This window comes from Nelumbo nucifera, chromosome 1 (genome assembly GCF_055504915.1).
Source record: "Nelumbo nucifera cultivar China Antique chromosome 1, China Antique-T2T, whole genome shotgun sequence".
In the NCBI taxonomy this organism is placed as follows: domain Eukaryota; kingdom Viridiplantae; phylum Streptophyta; class Magnoliopsida; order Proteales; family Nelumbonaceae; genus Nelumbo; species Nelumbo nucifera.
Genome location: NC_142649.1, coordinates 55,561,251 through 55,583,737, shown reverse-complemented (window position 1 = coordinate 55,583,737; position 22,487 = coordinate 55,561,251). Strand labels below are relative to the sequence as shown.

Sequence of the window (22,487 nt, the reverse complement as noted above, 5' to 3'; positions counted from 1 at the left end):
AACTACCCGATTTTGCTATCCAGCCTTATGTTTCAAAACAAAATTATATTCTTGTAGAAAGTCAAACCATTTAGCACATCTTCCCTTTATCTTCTGTTGGGAGTTAAGGTGTTTCAATGCTTCATGGTCTGAATACAACACAAACTCCCGTTGGATAAGATAATGCCTCCAAAACTTTAGTGCTTGCACAATGGCATAAAACTCAACATAATAAATGGAATACCTCCTTTTAGCATCATTGAGTTTCTCGCTAAAGTAAGCAACTAGACGGCCTTCTTGGCTAAGGACAACTCCAACCCTAACATGGGATGCATCACATTCAACTTCAAAGAGTTTGTTAAAATCAAGTAAAGCCAATACCGGAACCTTCATCATCCTCATCTTTAGCTCTTAGAAGCTTTTTTCAGCTGCAGGAGTCCAAATAAACTCACCTCCTTTCAAACATTCAATAATGGGTGCCACAATAGTGCTGAAATTCTTTATAAACCAACGATAAAATGTTGCTAGCCCATGGAAACTATGAATTTCAGTTAAGGTCTTTGGTGGCCACTCTTGAATAGCTTAAACTTTTTCTTGATCCACCTCAATCCCCTTGGTTGAAACAACATACCCCAAAAACACCAACCGATCTATCATAAAATTACAGTTCTTCATAAACCTCATAAAGGTGCTAGGGGCATTAGACAACCCAAATGGCATAACCAGTCATTCATAAAGACCTTCCCTAGTTTTGAATGCAGTCTTCCACTCATCCCCCTCTCGAATATGAATTTGATGGTATCCACTCTTCATATCTATCTTTGGAAAGACTTGTGAGCCAGCCAATGTGTCTAACATGTCATCGAGGTGGGGTATGAAAAACCTATATTTAACTGTAATCTTGTTAGTGGCACGACTGTTAACACACATACGCCAACTACCATCTTTCTTTAGTGTGAGCAAAGTTGGTATAGCACATGGGCTTAAGCTTTCACAAATCAAACCCTTCTTTAACAACTCTGTTACTTGCCTTTGGTGCTCCTCATACTCCTTAGGATTCATTCTATAGTGGGGTAGGTTAGGCAATGCTACTCCTAATATTAAATCTATATGATGTTGTACATCTCTTAGGGGAGGAAGGCCATCGAGTAATTCTTCAGGCATCACATTAGCATACTCATGAAGTAGCTTCTTCACCAACTCTAAGACAGGTGTTTCTTTGCTAACTTCTTTTGTAACCAGCATGTAAACAACATCTAAATTCCCATCTTCTTGAGCCAATTTATTTGAGGTGAAGAGAGTAGTGGTTGGCTTTGTTTCCTTCTTTGGAAATGAACCAAGTTGCATTGGTTTAAGAGTTATCTTCTTATTGTCTTTCACAAAAGTGTATGTGTTTTTGTCCCCATAATGAATGGTCTTACAGTTATACTGCCATGGGCGACCCAAAAGAATATGGCACGCATCCATTGGGACAACATCACACCATACCGATTCTTCAAATGTATTACCAATAGAAAAATGAACTAGGCATTTAGAAGAAACTCTTACCTCATTTCCTTTGTTGAACCATAGAGTATGATATGGTCGGGGATGTTAAATAGTCTTGAGCTATAATTTATCCACCATCTCTTGAGAAACAACATTCTCACTACTCCCACTATCAATAATTAGGTTACACAACTTCCCACCAACTGTACAACATGTTCTAAAAATATTCTTTTTCAACCAGTCCCTGGTAGTGGTTCTTGAGGTGCAACCATAGAGTGTTGTATCACTAGAGCTTCGAAGGTACTTAAGTATGTCTTTCACAGCAGTCCAATGCTCCTGCCCTGGGTTGGCCTGAAATCTGCTTACTACACTCACTGCCTGAGCTATGTCAGGACGAGTGCACAACATGGCATACATGATGCTCCCTACGGCTGAGGCATAAGGAACGTCTTTCATGCCATCAATCTCCTCAGAAGTCTTGGGAGACATCTTCTTGGAGAGAGTGACTCCGTGCCTGAAAGGAACATTTCCTTTCTTGGAGTTTTCCATGTTGTATCTCTTGACTATTTTGTCAATGTAAGTAGATTGGGATAATCCTATTATCTGCTTCGATCTATCTCTATAGAGTCGAAGACCCAGTATATAGGAGGCTTCTCTAAGATCTTTCATGGAGAATTGCTGTGATCGCCATACTTTCATCGTAGTTAACATTCCTACATCATTCCCAATGAGTAGAATGTCATCTACATACAGAACCAAGAAGATAACCTTATCTCCACTGTACTTCCTGTAGACACAGGGTTCATCCGGATTCTGCTCGAAGTCAAACGATTTGACAGCGGAGTTAAAACGGATGTTCCAACTTCTAGAAGCTTGCTTAAGTCCATAAATGGATCTGTTAAGTTTACATACCATGTTTTCCTGACCTGCAGCAATGAAGCCTTGCGGCTGCTGCATATAGATATCTTCAGTAAGATCTCCATTCAGGAATGCAGTTTTGACATCCATCTGGCAAATCTCATAATCATGGTATGTTGCTACAGCTAGCAGGATCCTAATGGATTTAAGCATGGCCACAAGCGAAAAGGTTTCCTCATAATCGATGGTCCTCTTTCTGAGTGTACCCTTTCGCCATCAAACGAGCTTTGAAGGTCTCAACCTTACCATCGGGGCCCTTCTTCCTCTTGTAAATCCATTTGCAATCGATTGCTTTTTACCCCGGAGGGCGGATCTACTAGAGTCCAGACTCCATTGCTCTCCATTGAGTCCATCTCTGCTCTCATGGCCTCCACCCACTTCTGGGAATCTATATCCAACATAGCTTCCGCGTAAGTCACGGGATCCTCCTCACTAGTCAAGGTTTCCACCAAGTAACTATCCTAGTCATAACCATAACGGACTGGTGGACTGGATACCCGAGTGGATCTTCTAGGTTGGTCACTACCTGGAACTTGTGGGACATCACCCACTGCTCCTGAGTTCTCCTCATCAAAAACAACTTCCTGACGATGGGTGTCTAGGATATAATCGGTTTCGAGGAATTGTGCATTTCGACTGCAGAACACTTTCTGCTCACTTGGGTCATAGAATAAGTAACCTACAGAGCCTTTTTGGTAGCCTACAAATAGGCAACGGCTGGTCTTGGATTCCAACTTGTCTGCACTCGTTCTTTTAACATGTGTTGGACAACCCCAAATCTTCAAGTGTCTAACACTTGGTTTCTTTCCGGTCCAAAGTACATATGGAGTATTCGGAACCGATTTGGTTGGAACCCGATTCAGCACATAAATCGCAGTCTTTAATGCGTAACCCCAAAAGGATGTGGGTAACTCTGAGTGTATGAGAAGCGACCAGACCATATCCAATAAGGTCCTATTCCTCCTCTCTGAAACACCGTTAAGTTGTGGTGTAGCAAGAGGAGTTAATTGTGATACTATCCCATTGTCCTTTAAGTAGTCCCTGAATTCGTCAGAGAGATACTCGCCACCTCGATCTGATCAAAGGGCTTTAATTTCTCTCCCTAACTGTTTCTCGACCTCTTGTCTAATCTCTTTGACTTTTCAAAGGATTCAGACTTGTGTCTCATTAGGTACACGTAACCATATCGTGAAAAATCATATGTGAAGGCGATGAAATACACGTATTGATTTCGTGTCCTAACACTCAGGGGACCACATACATCGGTATGTATTAGGTCAAGTGTGCCTGTGCATCTTTCAGGCTTACCGTTAAATGGCCGTTTCGTCATCTTGCCTTGTAGGCAAGGCTCACAAGTGGGAATATCTTCTACAGTTAGAAAATCCAAAAGACCATCCTTTACCAACCTTGTGATTCGTTCAACACCGATGTGGCCAAGTCGGTAATGCCATAGACACGTGGGATTAACTGTATCACGGGCTCTCTTCTTGGGGTTTTCAGCCGACGTAGTTTCGGTTATGTTAGTTTCTAGAGAAGGGTGTAGAACATAGAGATCGTTCTCTAGTTCCCCGTATGCGATGAATCTGTTGTTTCTTTTAACAGTAATCGTATTACTAAAGAAGACAGAATAACCATCTGCACACAGTTTTGAAACAGAAATCAAATTTCTCCTTAAATTTAGTACATAAAAACAATCTTTCAGTACAATTGTTCCTTCTCTAAAAAATAACTCCACGGTTCCTCTGGCCGCGGCTGCAACAGTTGCATTAGTCCCCAAATAGAGTGTGACTTCTCCTTCACTCAGCCTTCTGCTTACTTTGAACCCCTGCAATGAGTTACACGCATGAGTTGAAGCCCTAGAGTCAATACACCAGGACGCAGAAGCTACCAATAAATTGGTTTCTATAACACAAGTTTCGAAGTTACTTTTCTTGGATTCCAGGTAGGCAGGGCAATTCCTTTTCCAGTGGTCGGTCTTCTTGCAGAAGTGACAGGCATCCCGATGCTTTGTCTTTCTTCTGCTTCTTGCCCTTAGTGGCTTTCTTCTGAGGCTTCTTTGCCTTCCTCTTTCTCTTGCCTGTCTTGCCAGTTTCAACAAGCATGGCTACAGGCTCATCCTTTCTAATCAGTTCTTCAGCTCTTTGCAACATATTGTTGAGCTCTTGCAAGCTGACATTCAGCTTGTTCATGTTATAGTTCATGATGAACGGATTAAAGGAAGGAGGCAAGGAATTAAGGATAGCATCTATCTGGGTTGCAAGGTCTAGCCCGGATCCAAGAGCCTCTAATTCGTTGATGTATCCCATCATCCGAAGACAGTGGTCATGAACTTGTTGACCCTTGGACATTTGTGCGGTCATGAACTGTTTCAAGACCTTTTGTCGAGTAGAACGATTCTGCTCTTCATACATTGTCCTGAGACTGTCCAATATGTCTTTGGCAAGTTCGATCTGATCGAACTGCCTCTGTATCGGGTTGTCTAAGGAGGCAATGATGTAACATCGGGCAAGGGAGTTTTTCTCCTCCCATTCTTGATAGTCTCTCCTTCGGGCCTCAGAAGCCCTATCACCCGGACGCTCCGGGGCAGGATTATTTGCCACTGTCTAGCTTTTCAGAAGCTAGGACCAGCATAAGGTTCCTGTACCAGTCAGCATAGTTTGGGCCCTTCAACTTGTTGTCATCAAGCAGTTTTGCAAATGATCCGTTTGCCATTTTCTAATAAAAGAGCAAACATCAGTCCACAACCTAATTTGATTCATGTTCATTTCATAGATATGGATTTTAATCTACATTACATTTCCATTTATTCGTCTCTGAGATTTCCCTCCTTTCTCAGTGACGGAGACTACGGGTTGTCTCTGGAAATGTGGGAAATCACATAGGGTGCATGGAGCCAACTGTTTCAGCTGCATAACCCCACCACCTTTCTGTGAAGGATCATATCCACTCATCACATGAGCTTTCCCTTTGGCCTCTGTCAGACAAGGTTCAGAGCCGTTTTCAGGTAAACATTTCTATCCAGTGAGTGCTTACCCATCATGTTCGTGAACGCCAAGGTACCGTGAGAGAGTTCCCATTTTCTGGTGAAGCCCCTCCCAAATCGGTCTATGACGCCCCTATCATCTTATGAAACACTCAAACAAGCCCAACAGCAAATGGATAGCCCATTTTCTGGTGCGTTTCCTCATTACTGAAGGACCCATCCTCATGCTAATGATGGAAGGCCCTTAGAGAATTCATCATATGAATCTCCCTATCACATGCACTCATATTAGCCAAAGGGAACAGTTAATTACGCCCTAGTTCTTATTTTAGGTCAAACCAAAGTGGCTCCCACTGACTTTCATAAAGCCAGATTTCGGTGGGCCTAAATCGGCTAGGGTTCCACACGTAACCACTCGATGAGGTGTGGGGCCCACCACTGAGGGAGGTCATCCAATGACCAAAAGGGACACAATGGCAATGATGTGCATTCAGCCATGGTGTGCACAAGAGCCACTGCCGATGGAGCATGGGCCAAGTACTTATGGCTCATGTACGTAGCACATCACACATCCATACATCACATGCAGGTATAAATTGATCCAATCAATTAATCATTTGTAAGGCCCATTTGAAGCCCATTTTAAATCCATAATATTAACCATTAATATTATCTAGGTACATGGGCCGAATGGTTCAGCCCATATAACTTTAAATGTTAAGTGGGCTTTCAACAGTTTTAACCTTTTAAAACTGGGCCTTTACAGGTTGGGCCGAATTAACCATTTAATTAAACATCAATCCTTAGGCCCATTAGTGGGAAAATTAGGGCTGACTTTCAGCCTTGATTAAACCCTAGATTTGGTCCAAACAATTTGAACCAATCTTGGTTTGAATGGGTCTAGGGTTTGATTTTTAATTCAAGAAAATAATCTGAAATTAAATACTGATAAAATAAAATCAAGAATCAGTCAATCAGAGTTGTTCGCACAATCCACCCTGCAAAACAGAGGTTAGATCACAGTTTGTAGTTTCACAAGCTGCAAATCGCAGATTGCAGTTCTCATCTGCGAAACCGCCTTCTCTGCGAAATCTCCTTTTCTGCGCCGCCATCTTCGATCCAAAATAAAACAAATAGAAATCCTATTTCTATTAATAATTACATCAGATCGAATACCTAATACATTGTGTCTAAAAATAAAAAATAAAATATTTACAGACCAAATGTAATGAATTAATCAAGAAACTGCAAATCTTGCAGGTTTCCTGCGCAAACCAAGAATTCGATCTCCTCTTGTACGAACAGCCCATAAATCAAGAAAATCATAAAGAACAATTCTAAATAATAATCAGATTTAAGTAAAATTAATTTCAGATTATTCGCCCATTAATTTTGGGAACAGATTTCCCAAAATCCATATCTGCGCAAATCGGGTAGAACACCTTCTGCCCATTTGCGCAGGTTCAGATCTGAAACAAGATGGTTCAAGATTTGAACCATGGCTCTGATACCACTGAAGGGGATGAGAGATCCATCCCATGGACGCCCAAAGATTGCGGAATTAGGGGGCGAATTTCAAAAATTTTTCTCTCCCTTCAACTAGGAATCGCATTCCCTATTTAGAAAATCATATTTTCAAAGATCATTCTTGAACCTTAAACTGAACCAGATCTGAACCAAAAGGAGTAGGGGAGGATCATACCTGATACGGAGAAATAATATCCCCCAATGAAGGTGTTCACGCCCAAGGAATGATCCAAAGACTACTCCCACTAAAGATGGCGCAGTGCAGGATGGAGCAGAATCAGCAGTGTTCTTCTCCAAGAACTCTGTCCCTCACAAGAAACAACAGGATGGCACGTTTGCACAGCTTCCTATCAATTCTTCCTCCAAGAACTGATGTCAAGATCTAATCTTGACTTCTCCCACAACTGGAAATCGAATTGGCAAATAGGGCGGCAAGAACAGGGAGGAGGCAAGAGAGTATTCGCAAGGTGCAGAAATCTCTCTTCTTGTGATTTCAGCACTAAAGAAAATCTGATATTGTTGTTTCTAAAAAGGTTGCCGCCCCCTTCTTTTTGTTAACCTAAAAGATCAGCTCCTAATCCAATTAGGAGCAGCTTATCCAAATCATATTTGGATAGGACCTCTCTTTAGGTGATAGGGATAAACCCTTATCTTATCTACAGATTAGATTAGCTTTCTCCTAATCTTATTAGGAGGTTTCTAGATCTGAATCACATTCAGATTTGGACTCTCTGAGTGGATAGGGTCAATACCCTATCCTATCAGCTAATTCTATCTCAGAATTCGCCCCTTTAATTAACTAAATAAATAGACCAGCTCGAAATGGGCTTTAGGCCCATTAAGCTTATGTGCTCACTTAACCGTCCTAACTACTGCCCAGTTGGGATTCCTTGTATGGCGTGGGACCCAAGCATTGATCTACACATCAGCCACATGGGTTCGGCCCAGCCTTTGTTACAAGGCCTGGCCGAATACACTGTTAAAGACAGTGCACCCCCTGAAACCCATCGAATGGGCTCTATGGGCCCAACACTTACCCTAAGTGGTCCTGGGCCAAGCCACCTTGTAACACCCAGGGACTGTGCGTAGATGCAAGATTAGCCCATCAGGTATTATCCTCAATGGTCTTACACTCAACCTCTCAGCCCATAATGATCATACACTGCCCGACAAGAGAGGACATCTCCCTCGGCTGCAAGGAACAGTGTTGCACTCTCCACTTATATGGATCCCGGGAATTAAAACCTTCTTGCAAACATTTTAGAAACCATAGTATATATACTTTTATATCTCATATAAAATATATTTTGCAAAACAAATCTCAACGATTGAAATCGGCTACCGGCAGTCTTGGTTTCCATCAGTGAGAGTGCATCCCCGATCATTACCTTTGTCCGACAAAGGGGCTGATCCTGTCACTATGATCACCCACTCAGATGAATTCTCAGACAATCCCAACATACCCAAGTTTTGACCCCCGCTAACGATCTCACTGATTGGTATATCAAAGACAGCCCAATCCGACACCTAGTGCAGTATCATAATCGAGTCTAGGGGTCGGGTGTAACTTTCCAGTTTTGCCCATCAATCTCCAAGGTCCAGGGTAATACTGAAAATCTGGTCTAGTTCAAAGATTCAATTAATCCTACACTGTATGTGCCTAGGGTCTCACCCTGATAGCTGAGACAGGCCACCCCAACCGACTTGGTGGCACCACAGTATCAGCCTTGTCAAGATAGATCTCCCCAGACCGACCCACTGGCTGTGAACATTCTAAACTAACACGAGTCTCATTAAGTGTCCAGTTTAGGGGTATTACACAGAAACATACCAAGGGAACATGAATCAAATATGCACTTTTATTCATTTACAATAAACTCATAAAGTACATCATTCTGGTTGAAGCTAAGGGCATACAAAACTGTCTAACATCCTTTACCTTATACAGGCAAGTAGGTTGACTTGATCTTGTATTGCCAACCTCAACCCATTGATATATCTACTATTTTTTTGTTGTTCAGTTTCTGACATATTACTCCGAAGGGTTAATCTATTAAACTCTTTTGTATACTCCTTCACACTCTTTTCACGTTGCCTTAAATTTCGCACCCTTTGGTAAAGAGTTTGCTCATAGTCTGGTGGTAAAAAAATGGGATTTCAGCTTCTCTTTCATTCTTCCCCAAGAACTAACCTTTCTTTTATCCTTCCTTTCTCTGTCCCTTTGGTAATTTTTCCACCAATCTAGGTTGTCCCACGCATCTTTGTTGTTACAAGGTTCACTTTTCTTTCTTCATTCATTTCTTTCCAATCAAAATAATTTTCAATGTTGTCCAACCAGTCCAGAAGCTTTTCAGATCCAACTCACCATCAAACTCGGAAATATGAAGTTGAACACCATGACTTTGATTGGATTGTAAACCTTGCACTATTTGGTCTTTCCACTGCTGGTTTTTATTCCTTCCATGTTGATCACCTTCAGGTTGTTCAATGTCTTCACTTGATTCTTCACTAATAATGTCAGTGAGTTGTGTTAGACAGTTTTGTATGCCCTTAGCTCCAATTAGATTTGATGTACTTTTGACATTTAGTGTAAATAAATAAAGTACATGTTTGATTCATGTTGTGTGGTATGTTTCTGTGTAAGACCCTAAAACTGGACACTTAATGAGACTCGTGTTAGTTTTAAATGTTCACAGCCGTTGGATAAGTCTGGGGAAATTTATCCTGCCAAGGTGACACTGGTGTGCTGCCAAGTGTTGGGGTGGCTTGTCTCAGCCGACAGGGTGAGACCCAAGGCACATGCAGTGTAGGATTACTTGAATCCTTGAACCGGACCAGATTTCTAGTATTGCCCTGGACCTTGGAAATTGATGGGCAAAACTGGAAAGTTACACCTGACCCTTAGACTCGATTATGATACTGCACTAGGTGTCGGATTGGGTTGTCTTTGATATGCCAATAAGTGAGATCCTTAGCGGGGGTCAAAACCTGGGTATGTTGGGACAGTTTGAGAATTCATCTGATGGGTGATCATAGTGACAGGATCAGCTCCTTTGTCGGACAAAGGTAATGATTGGGGATGCACTCTCTCTGATGGAAACCAAACTGCTGGCAGTTGATTTCAATCGTTGGAATTTTGTTTTGCAAATTTTATATATATGAAATATATACATATACGGTTTCAAAATGTTTGCAAATGGTTTTAATTCCCGGGATTCATGTAAGCAGAGAGTGCAACACTATTCCTTGCAGCCAAGGGAGAGGTCCTCTCTTGTCGGGCAGTGTTTGATCATTATGGGCTGAGAGGTTAAGTGTAAGACCATTGAGGGTAATACCTGATGGGCTAATCTTGCATCTGCCCACAGTCCCTGGGTTTTTATAAGATGGCTTGGCCCAGGGACCACTTATTGTAAGTGTTAGGCCCATAGAGCCCATGTGATGGGCTCAAGGGGTTCACTGGGCCTTCTAGTGAATTCGGCTAGGCCTTGTAACAAAGGCTGGGCTGAACCCATGTGGTTGATGTGTAGATCAATGCTTGGGTCCAACGCCATACAAAGAAACCCAACTGGGCAGCAGTTTGGAAACTTATTGAGCACTGATTACTTATTGGGCTTAAAACCCATTTCGACCTATGCTTATATGATCACCCACTTAAGGGGGCGTATCTGGGATTAGGGTTAGCTAAAGGATTAGGGTTCCAACCCTATCTACTCTTGGAGACCAAATTCAAATGTGATTTGAATCTAGTAACCTCCTGATAAGATCAAGAGTGGACTGACTTAATCTGCAGATAGGATTAAGATTATCCCATATCCTAATGCTGATTTGGATTGGGATAACTCCTAATAGGATTAGGAGGTTTCTTAATCACTAAGAAAGGAGGAAACCCTAATCTTGAATTACAAGAATTCGACTTAGGGTTTGGCAGTGAATTACCCTGCAAGTTTGAGATAGGATCTCATCTTCCTAAGCTGAAAATCTGCATCCACACCACTTTCAGCCGTAGGAACTCCTTCAGCCGCCGCCACCTTACCGCTTGGTTCGAACTCCTCTGAAGGGACGATCAAGAAGCTAGTTCTTGACATCAGTCATTGCTGAAAGACTGATTTGGTTCGGTGCTCTAAGCTTCCATCGGATTCTTGCAAAGAGTTCGGTGCATAGGATGCACACTGTTGGTTCTGCTCCACCGTCGCTATATCATCTTCAGCGGGAGCGGATCTTGGACCTCTCTTTTGGCATGAACACCGACGTTGGGAGATCTTGATTCTCCGTATCAGGTATAACCCTTCCCTTGATCTTTGGTTCAGATCTAGTTTGGTTTGGTTCGAGTAGGTCCTTGAATAATTGATTCTAAAATAAGAGAATATGATTCTTAGTTAATTGAAGGGAGAAAAATTTTTGTAATTCGCCCACCTATTCCGTTGTTTTCTTGGCGTCCATACGATGGATTTCTCCCTCCTTTCAAATTGTTCACCAACTCTTGGAGCTTGTCTTCTTCTTCCTAGCCCCAAATCATTTGCTACATCACCATCCCTAGCAGCATTTTAAGCTACAAGTTGAGCAAGATGTTCAATTTGTTCTTGCAGTCCTCTTATAGTCTCTTGGAAAACCTCTACAGTAACATGATGTGGTCTTCTACCCCTTGCAACCATGATGTGGTCTTCCACCCCTTGCAACCATGATAATATAGAAAAAACACAAGAATGAATGAACTTTGAAGCAAAACCAAGGAAAGAATATGCTCTGATACCACTTGATGTGGACAGAAAGACAAATTACATGTAGTTCCTCAAGTATATAGCAATAAGCACAAGAAATACCAAGCTGAAAACAACAAAATAAGTTGGATTTTTAGGGATTTCAAACTTTAACCTGAAGTAAAACTCCTCCTGGAACAGTTTTACTATAGTAACAATGGCAACAAGTTGGACTCCCGCATGGACACGCAATGATGAAGGGATTGGAAGGTGCCAAAATGGGTCGACTCCTCAAAACCCAAGCTCCCAATGCTTGAAAACCCTAGCTAGGGCTGAGCTATAGCTCAAACAAGAGAGAAAAAACCAAAGGACCCCTATAGAAACAACCCCCATCTCTTTTATAAGACCCACTGGCTTTCTAGACAAGCCAGCTAAAATATTTACACATATGTCCCTATAATGTTTCCCTCTCACAAGCAACACCTTAAGAACAAAACTAACTTCAAATAAGCCCTCGAAAGATAATTTTTGTTACAAAAAGACCCAAAAGACCAAAACCCAACAGAAATGCACCCAACTACCCCTGACCAAAAATCTGACTTATAAAATCGTGAAAATACCCTTGGTCCCAAACTGTCAACAAAGCTATCCAAAGACAACAATTTGGGATCCCACTACAAAAAACATGCAAAACAGAATACATTCACACTTTTTTTTGCCTCATCAAATATACATAAATATATTAATATATAATATGTATTAATATAATATTAATAAAATTCGGTTTTAACCAAAATAACTGAAAGCCAAACCGAAAAATTCGGTTTCAATCTTTTTGGTTTTTTAATAATTCGGTTTCAATTCAGTTTTATATTTTATAAGTTCATTTTTTAAAATTCGGTTTATTCGGTTCGGTTTTTAACTGAATGAACCGAATGCTCACCTTAGTGATAGTGATGAGAGCATTGTGTACGAGGGAATGCTTTGGCAAATTAAGCTTACTAGTGTGGTCCTATTAGCTTGTTAGAGGAACTCTGCTAAGGGTTCATTCTTTTCTCAACCCTTTCTATTAGATCTTTCTGAGTTTTGCTTTCGTTTTTGTTCTCTGTCAACTAGGCACCCGGGTACTTCAAATTTGTGTTCATAATGTTTATCCTCAAGATTATTCATAAAAGTTTTTGATGAGATCTATGAAAATTCTTGTTGAAAAGAATACCTAATTTGGAGTAGTTTATCTTTTTGACCAGAGAATTCTTGAAATTGCTTTAAGGCGGACTGTAGGGCTTTAAATGAAGTGGGGGCTGCCTTGTAGAAGACTAGACAATCATCAACAAAGAGTAAATGAGTGAGGGAGCTTGTTTCCTTTGCTAGTCCCTGGATCTATTAGAGTGTTTCTGATATGTTCAGAATTGAAGTAAGCATTCTTACGATAAATAGATAAGGAGAGAGAGGATCTCCTTATCTAAGCCCTCTCTTGACTTTGAAGTGTTCATAAGTTAACCCATTGAGTTTTATTGAGATAAATGTTGTGGTAATGCATTGTTGTATTAGAAAAAACCAATGTTGTGGGAAACCCATGCACTTTAAGATAGTAGGATATAGGACACTTACTTGGTCAAAAGCTTTTGCCATATCAATTTTTAGAGCCGCCCACCTCTGTTTTCCTTTCTGATTTTTTAGTTTGTGAACCACTTCCTTTGTGATAGTGATGTTATTAGTTATATGTTGGCCTTTTACATTAGTTCCTTGGTTAGATGAAATTAGCTTTGGGATGAGGGGTCTCAACCTATTTTCCAATGATTTTATGTAACTTTGTGGAGGGACTAACTTTTCCTAGAACATGCCAATACTTTTGATAGAAGAAAGTTGTAAAGCCATCTGGTCCTAGTGCTTTATGGGGATTCATTTCAAAGAGGGTTTATTGCTCCTCATTGAGAGAACAGGTTGAATAAGCTCTTCAATCAGTGTAATCCCTCTCTTCATCTTCCCCACTAATGCCAAGGATCATTTGTTTGAAGTTATCCACTATTTCTTTTGTTTCATTGACCCAGATACCATTTTTCTTTAGCCAGTCCATACTAGTCCATCTTTTGAATTTCACTTGATAATGGGAAAAAAATTGTGTTTTTATCTCCTTTTTTTTTCAGCCATAGTTCTCTTGACTTCAAATGCCACAATTGTTTTCATAAAAAAGCCACTTATTGTATTCCTCTTGGAGTTTCTTCAGGTTTGAGGCTTGGACCCCCTCCTTGTTGCAATGTTGATATCCGCTCCTCCAATTCCTTCAACTTGAAGTTGATATTTCCAAAACTGTCTTTATTCCATTTTGACAACTTCCATCTGATCTCTTTTAATTTACATGTTATATTGTAGGCTATTGATCCATTTAACCTTCTTTCCTGCTCCTTTTTTATTAGCTCTTCACAGTCTTGATGGTCAAACCACGTTGGGAGAAAGTGAAAAGATTTTGTTTTCTTTTCATAGGCAGGGTTGGAGTCTAGTAGAATTGAACTATATATGGTCTGAGTTGATGGTTGGGAAAGCAAATAGTTTTGCATTTGGGAAGAGTTCAAACCATTCAATGCTAGCTAGATCCAACCCTCATGACCTATTTTAGTTGGGTCCGGATGTAGTAGGCTTGTTAGGTATGCACTATGAGTGAGCACCTAGTAGCTGTGTGACACCTGTCCCAGCTAATGCTCCTTCTATCTTAACATTTTTGTGCCGTTTCAGAATTACCTATTATTTTATTATTTGTATCAAAATAATTAAAAATAAAAAAAACAACAAAAAAGGAAAACCTGTCCCAGCGTCTTTCTCTCCAACTTTCTGTCGTTTACGTTTCTCTTTCCAATTCTGACTTTCAATTATAAAGAGGGTTTGCAATTATAAAGAGGGTTTATCTCTCATTGAACTCATCTTCTTTCCCATTCGCTGTATTTGCAATTATAAAGAAGGTTCTGAACTTCTGCTACAGGCATTGCTTTTTAGGGTGCAAAAAGGGCAAGAGAACTACACAGATTATCATAAATTTGTAAGTAGAAACACCTGTATTAACTCTATCAATTCGTCAGAATAGTTTATGCATATTCCTAGAAAATTGATTCATGTCTTTTTGTCAGAATTAATTATGTCTTTTTTGTCTGAACTATAATAGTTTATGTCTTTCTCAATAAACAAAAATGACAAGACAAATATACCATAGGCATTAAAATTCTTCTATGCTAATTATATCATAAAATAAACAATTTATGCAAAAACTAGTAATTTACTTAAAAGCTTTTTATTTTTGGTGAATACTCTAATTTTAGAGAATTAATATATAATAAAGCATTACATGTTACAATTTTAAAGAGTATTTCTTATGCCTAGACTTAATTCTCTAATTTGCCATTCTTCCTCAACGTAGAGATGTAAATCAGGCCGAGTTTGGACCAGCTTGGCATGACACGACACGCTGGCACGCGGGTCGTGTCAGGCCCGCACAGATGGTCCGTGTTGTGCTAGGCTTGGGGTTTTAGGGTCGCGGGTCGGGCTGGCACGGCATGATCGAGTGGGTCATGCCTTCTGAAGCCCGCGTGCCGGCACAACCCATATATATTATTTATATATAATATATTTATATATATTATAAATTATAATTGTATAATAATATATTAATAAAATAAACAATTATTTTCGATTTTATTATACTAATCTATTTAATTATTGTATATATAAGCAATTGTATACATCAAAATTCATATTTCAATTTTTTAAATAATTAGGCAAAAATAGCTTTGGCCTGGTGGGCCGTGCCGGGCCTACCCCCCAAGTTATCCTAGGTGAGGGTGGCATGACCCAAGATGGACCACAGACCGCCTACAAGTTGTATCGTTCTGGCCCAACACAGCCCATTTTACACCTCTATTTCAACATATCTGACATAAAGATAAAATCAATTTTTACTTTATATCATACTTATTAAACTATGTACTTGAATTTATAATTTTAAAAAAATTGTTCAAGAAAAAACATTCCCATAGTAGCCTAGACTGAATTCCCTAATTTGGCATTCGTTCTCAACGTAGAGGTGTAAATCGGGTCGAGTTTGGATTGGCACGACACGACACGATGGCATGCAGGTCGTGCCAATTCCGACATGATGGTCTGTACCATGCTGGGCTTGGTGTTTTAGGTCCACGGGCTGGGCCAGAATGGCATGACCGAGCGGGTTGTGCCTTCTGTAGCCTGCGTGCCAGCATGGCCCAGCCCACCGCCCCGACCCGACATGACCCATATATATTATTTATATATTTATATATAATATATAATATATAATGTAAATTATAATTTTATAATGATATATTAATAAAATAAATAATTATTTTCTATTTTATTATACTAATTTATTTAATTATTTATATATAAACAATTGTATACATCAAAATTCATATAAATTAAAATTTTAAGTTTTTCCAATTTTTAAAAAAATAGGCAAAAATAGCTTTGGCCCAGTGGGTCGTGCCAGGTCAACCCCCCAAGTTATCCTAGGGGAGGGTAGCACGGCCCAAGATGGCCCACAAGCCACCCGTGGGTTGTGTCGTGCTGGCCCAACACAGCCTGTTTTACACCTCTATCTCAATGTATCTAACATGAAGATAAAACCAATTTTTACTTTATATCAAACTTATTAAACTGTGTACTTGAATTTATAATTTTCAAACAAAATGTTCAAGAAAAAGTATTCCCTTAGTAGCCTATATTATATGATATTTCTTATTATTATAATTTACTTTCTTTTTGTTAATTAATTGATGCTTTCTTTCCATTTTTATGTGTTTAATAAGTAGGTAAAATATTTTTGTCATGTTTGACAGAATAGTCAAAAGGAATATGGAGGTTGGTCCTCACTCCAAGTGTAGGCTGATTTTTTAGTTAGATGGGGGCAAATAGGGTTGTTCATAAGAAGGCCCAACTCGACCAAACCGACCAACCCGGACCGACCCAACCCGAGTCGGTCGGGTTTTCATCAGCACCGGTCGGTTTCGGGTTGGGCAAATTTATAAAAACCGAACCGAACTAATCTTCCTACTTAACTAGTCTTCTACTAGTTCGGTAGTTCCTAGTTTCCTACTTAACTAGTCTTCTACTAGAACTAGAACAGCCCTATCTTCTAGTTCCTACTTAACTAAATTGTATTTATCCTAGTTTCTATAGTCTTTTACACCAAATAGGCAACCCATTAGTCAATTACAATTAGAATTAAGTGTCCTCTTTTACTTAGATTAGAATTTAGAAAGTTTCTTTAAATATAAATGTTTCAGCCTTCTTTTTATAAAACAGTTTGACTTTCTATTTTATTGTCTTATTGAATATTGATAATTTTTGTCTTTTGTCTTCTAAGTTTTGTCTTATTGAATATTGATAACTTTTGTCTTCTATAAAACAGTTTTGTCTTTTGTCTTATTGAATACAAAAGTTTTTTGAGTTGAACAGGGGTTAGTAAGGTTGACACTGGACCAAAGGTGAGACAAGTTTCAGAAATAAGGTTTGACTACAGGAGCAAAACCGAAACCGACCCAAACCGACCCAACCCGACTCAAACCGACCAGGTCGGTTTTGCCTATCAGTGGGTCGGTTTCGATTTCCACCTTAGGTAACCCGACCAAGTTGGGTCGGTTGGGAAAACCCTAGTAAACCGACCCAACCTGACCCGTGTACAGCCCTAGGGGCAAATGTCAAGATATTGACATTACTAACATTGAGGCAAATGATTCAACCAAAGTAGATGAATTATCAAATCCTACTGAGCTAAATAAAGGAAAATATAATATTGCTAAATTGCATGAAATTGAAGGCCAACGGATATTTGATAAAAGTATAAAGAAAAGGTTCAAGGAAAAATGCTCCCTTGTTCCTAAAGAGTGGACCCCGAAGATTGGCATGGTGTTTAAAATAGAAGAAGCATATGAATTTTATAATAGGTATGCTGGAAAGGTAGGATTTAGTGTTCGAAAGGCCAATAGAATTCCATGCTCTTGGATTGGTAAAGCAAGATTTAGAAAATTTTGTTGTTCTATAGAGGGGAAGCATATCCAAGATACATGCTCTTGGATTGGTAAAGCAAGATTTAGAAAATTTTGTTGTTCTATAGAGGGGAAGCATATCCAAGATACATGCTCTTGGATTGGTAAAGCAAGATTTAGAAAATTTTGTTGTTCTATAGAGGGGAAGCATATCCAAGATAAACCTAGATTCATTGCCAAACAACCCCGAGTGGAGACAAGATGTGGGTGTATGGTAGAAATTAAGATAAGCCATCGAGAAGATGGTTTCTATTATGTGATTTCTTTTAATGAGAATCATAATCATATGGTTACAACCCCTAGAAAAATGCACATGCTAAGATCATAAAGAAGTATTTCAGAGGTACAAGCAACCCATGTTAAAAGAGCAGATGATTCAGGAATAGCTCCCAAAGCAACAATGGAATTAATGGCCAAGGAGGCAGGTGGACGGGAAAATGTTGGATTCACTTCTATGGATCTTAAGATTATTTGCATTCATATTGGACTAGGAAGATGGAGAAGGGAGAAGCAGGTGGTGTTTTACAATATGTAATCAAAAGATCCTTCTTTTGTATATGCAATACAATTGGATCAAGCTAAATTAGTCACAAATTTGTTTTGGGCAGATGGTTAGATGATAGTAGACCATGGTCATTTTGGTGATATTATATGTTTTGATACAACGTATAGAACAAACAATGAAAATCAACATTTTGCAATGTTTGTGGGAGTGAACAATTATGTGCAATCAATAATTTTTGGTGTTGCATTGTTGTATGATGAAACTGTAGAAACATTTGAGTGGCTATTTAAGACTTTCATCAAAACAATGGGTGGAAAACAATCAAAGACAATTCTAAATAATGATGATACAGCTTTGGCAAAGGCAATCAATTTGGTATTACCAAAAATCGATTATGTGTTTGGTAGGGGTGTCCATGAAAAACCAAAAAACCGAAAAAAATGAACTGAACTGAGAAAACCGAACCGCAAAATGCGGTTAACTGAACCGATCGGTTTGGTTTCGGTTCAAGATTTTTTAAAAACCGAAAGACTGGTTTGGTTTTCAATTAACCTACAAAAAAAAAACAATGGTTAACCAAACCGACCTGTATATATTTTTTTATGTATATTTTATATATTTTTTTAATATATGTCACATATTTTCTATGTATTATATATAAATATATATTCATTATATATAAAAATATATACTTATATTATATTTATAATGATCTATTTATAAATATATTATATATTTTTCAAATATTTATAATATATTATATATCATTTATTATTTATAATATTATATTATACATATATTTGTATAATATATTATATATCATTTATTATTTATAATATAATATTATACATATATTTGTATAATATATATTATAAATATAAAAAACCGAAGAACCAAACCAGTCAAAAATTGAAACTGACGGATCAATTAACCGGTGGTACCAGTTCAATTTCGGTTTGGAGAACTGGAAAAACTGGTACCACCGGTTCGGTTTACAAAAAAAGTGCCATGGTTCGGTTAACCGAACTGTGGACACCCCTAGTGTTTGGCATATGTTTCAAAATGTTGCAAAACACTTTAGTAGTGTTATTGAAAATTTTAAGACATTTTCTAAGGATTTTAGCAATTGTGTATATGATTATGAGGATGTAGATGAATTTGAAGATGCATGGGAAAAGATGATTAAGAGATATAATCTCCAAGAGAATGATTAGTTGCAAAAGTTATACGATAAAAGGCACAAATGGGCTTTAGTATTTGGGCGACAAACATTTTCTGTTGGTATGAGTACCACACAGAGAAGTGAAAGCATGAATAGTTGTCTTAAAAAATACCTCAACATTAAGCATGATTTATCAAGATTCCTTTGGCATTTTGAGAGAGTAGCTGCTGATAGGCGATATGAAGAGTTAAAAGCTGAATTTGTAGCAACACAAAGCATCTCGGCCTTGATTGCAAAGATGGATATATTGAATTATGTTTCTCGTATATATACTCCACCTATTTTTTCCTTGTTTTACAATGAAGTAATGCAACAACTCAATTGTAGTATTGAGGAAGATTATGTTGTATGTAGAACATCAACTAAGTATGCTGTTAGTGTATCTGGAAAAAGTCATTGGCACACGGTCACTTTTGACTGAGTAGATGATTTGGCCAATTGTAGTTGTAAAAATTGAATATATGGGGATCTTATGGGGACATGCATTGAAAGTACTTGATTTTAAACGCATTAAAATGATTCCCTCATGCTATATACTAAAAAGATGGACTATTGATGCAAAGATGACAACTGCTGAAACATCTCATGACTCTATTACATGTGTTGATCAAAGCATAGAAATAGCAATGTATCAGAAAGTGATGAATTGTTTGCATTCCCAAATAGCAAATAGAGCTGCACATTCTAAGAATTCTTTCAAGGTTGTTATGGAGATTGCAAAAAAGATTTTAAAAGAAGCGACGGAATGTTTGAAACAAACAACATTTGACCAATCATCTATTTCACTAGAGGGCATGGAGGTTGAAACTAATGACAATAGTAGCTCTCCTTCCTTACATGTTGATAAAATATGTGGGGATATTGATGGCAAAAATGTCAATTTTGCTGAAGAAGTGAAAGGAATTAAACACAAGACCAATGTGTGTTCTTCTAAGAGACCAAAAAATGCTTTAGAAAAAGCCGTAGCAAGGAGAACAAAACGGAAAAAGAATCATATTGCTGAAGAAAGTTCTACCCAACAATCTATACAGGTATTTTTTTTTAATTTATCAATTAAATATATTTTTATGTTCGATAATTCTTGATTAAATTGTTTTGATCCAGGAATATGGAGATGGAGGCAGCCCAAAACATGTCCTTCCAAAGAAGACAAAAAGGACAAGAGCACAACAATCTAATCAACGTCTCTCATCAATACAGGTATATCTTTGATTAAATTTATTTAAATAATATATTAAAATTCCTATTACATAGAAATCGGGGTTCGAGAAAAATAATGAGAATGTCACAATGAGAAATCAACAAAACATTGTTTCACATCTTACTTCTCAACTCTCTCATGATTCATACAAACTTGTTTTTTCTTGCTTATTTAATTTAATTATTCTTATGTATTTTTCATATTCAAGATTGGTTTGGAGAAGGGTCATGCTCATACTATACCTTTATTACTTCAGGTAATTATTATAAATAATTTATATATCTTAAACATATTCTATTTTTATAACTAAAAGTATTTTATGCATTTGTCCTAGCCACAAAACATTTTTACATATGGACACATGAACTCCTTTGCTAATGATCCTAGTATGTCTTAGTTATTGCAAGTAAGTGGCTAATATACATGCAATAATAGTTTTTCTTTCTTTTCTATGGTTTTACTATTTGTTTAATCGTCTTCATATAGGCACAGATATCTGCTACTACTTTCATAGAATTCCCTACCAGTGGCTCTTATATGAGTCAGGTAATTTCCTAAATCAAATGAAATATATTTTGAATATATTCTTAAACATACTTTAAATGATATATACATTTTGTAGGGATCATTAGGTGTTGGAGTATCCCACCAAACAATGGCTTGCAACAATTCAGAAGATGTTGAAGAAAATAATGACTGATAACCTAGGTGAAAACTCGTATCAATTCATGATATCTAGTCTAGATAAAAATTGGAAAAAGTGTTTCCTCTAGATAAGTTATCTATGTCATTTAAATTTTAAACCTTAATAATTAAGTCTTAGATCTTTTTGTTGTATTTGTATTTGAATGCAGGAATTGAAGGGCAAAGAGATAAAGGAATACAAGAGATACTTGGACAATTCTTTTCTATGAAATTTGATTGCATATAATTGTACAAAAGCCTTGCAATTCTGTTTTGGAAGCATGGCTATGATTTTTTATATAGTTTCTTTCTATACATGTTAAGCACATATTTTATAGTTTCTTTTATTGGTAATTTTTTATAGTTTCTTCCTCAATACTATATAACAAGAAGAAAAAAAAAAAATCATATGAACACAACAAGAAGAAAAAAAAAAAAAAAAAACTTCAGATAATTTGATGTTCCAAATATAACTTAGCCATATCTTTACATAACTAATAATGCTCATGCTGAAGTCTATTGTTTTAACCCTACTATCAATAAAATAACAATACTATAATAAGTATAATATTGCATTTGACATGTTATTAATTCCAATCTATCCTCCAAGAAGAAAACTTGCTTCTCAAGCCATTCCATACTATTATTCTCTTATAGTGATACTTGCTCTTCGAACTACTTCAAAACTTTGCTTTTTGCATCCAACCATCGTCCAAGCAGTAAATTTGTCTATCCACTTGATGCATATGCTAATTCAAAAATGTCTTGAAAATTGTATAGAATGCACCAATCAAAAATTACATCTTCTACTACTGATACAAAAGGCAAAAACATTAAAATTAGGTATGAGGTAGAATGCAATTAGCACAAAAATGAAAAACATATTGAGGAGATTTTTTACTAGTCTTGTGTTGTATGTTCTTGTAATATATTCCTATAAGAGTTAAGAAAAGAAAATAAATTCAAGAAAAAACTGCAAGGACAAATTTCCAACATCTTAATATTGTTGGTAGCAAATAAAGTTCACAAAGAAACAAGTTGATTCTACAAAAAAAAAAAAAGTTGCAGAAACCACAATCTAGGCTAATCATTCTCACTAGTCATCCCAATCAATTGTTTAAATTGTTTTGTTCTATCTATGGACATGTTTTGAAGTTGTTTATACTTGAGCATTTAACCCGATAGTGCTAGCTCTTGGAAATGGATTCCATGTAT

At 37.7% G+C, this 22,487-nt stretch overlaps 2 protein-coding genes across 5 annotated transcripts in view; both read left to right on the top strand.

Moving 5' to 3' along the window:
- Positions 1-20,117, top strand: part of LOC104586013 (pentatricopeptide repeat-containing protein At3g60050-like) — a 54,492-nt gene extending 34,375 nt beyond the window's left edge. Inside the window, exons 5-6 of the mRNA XM_088896823.1 lie at positions 14,570-14,626; positions 20,054-20,117. The gene's annotated coding sequence lies outside the window, so the exon portion shown is untranslated. The remainder of the gene's footprint in view (positions 1-14,569; positions 14,627-20,053) is intronic.
- LOC104586012 (uncharacterized) lies at positions 14,633-21,703 on the top strand. 4 transcript variants are annotated; one of them, XM_010243093.3, is made up of 6 exons: positions 14,633-20,418; positions 20,492-20,587; positions 20,797-20,844; positions 21,075-21,134; positions 21,211-21,296; positions 21,443-21,702. In XM_010243093.3, exons 1-5 carry the CDS (start codon positions 19,813-19,815, stop codon positions 21,286-21,288), a joined length of 888 nt encoding a protein of 295 aa, XP_010241395.2. In that variant the 5' UTR covers positions 14,633-19,812; the 3' UTR covers positions 21,289-21,296; positions 21,443-21,702. The 4 variants fall into 4 exon arrangements, with proteins under 4 accessions (XP_010241395.2, XP_010241396.2, XP_010241398.2 ...); XM_010243094.3 differs by lacking the exon at positions 20,797-20,844 and having other exon boundaries at positions 21,443-21,698; XM_010243096.3 differs by lacking the exons at positions 20,797-20,844; positions 21,075-21,134.
- Positions 21,704-22,487: the final 784 nt, after the last annotated feature.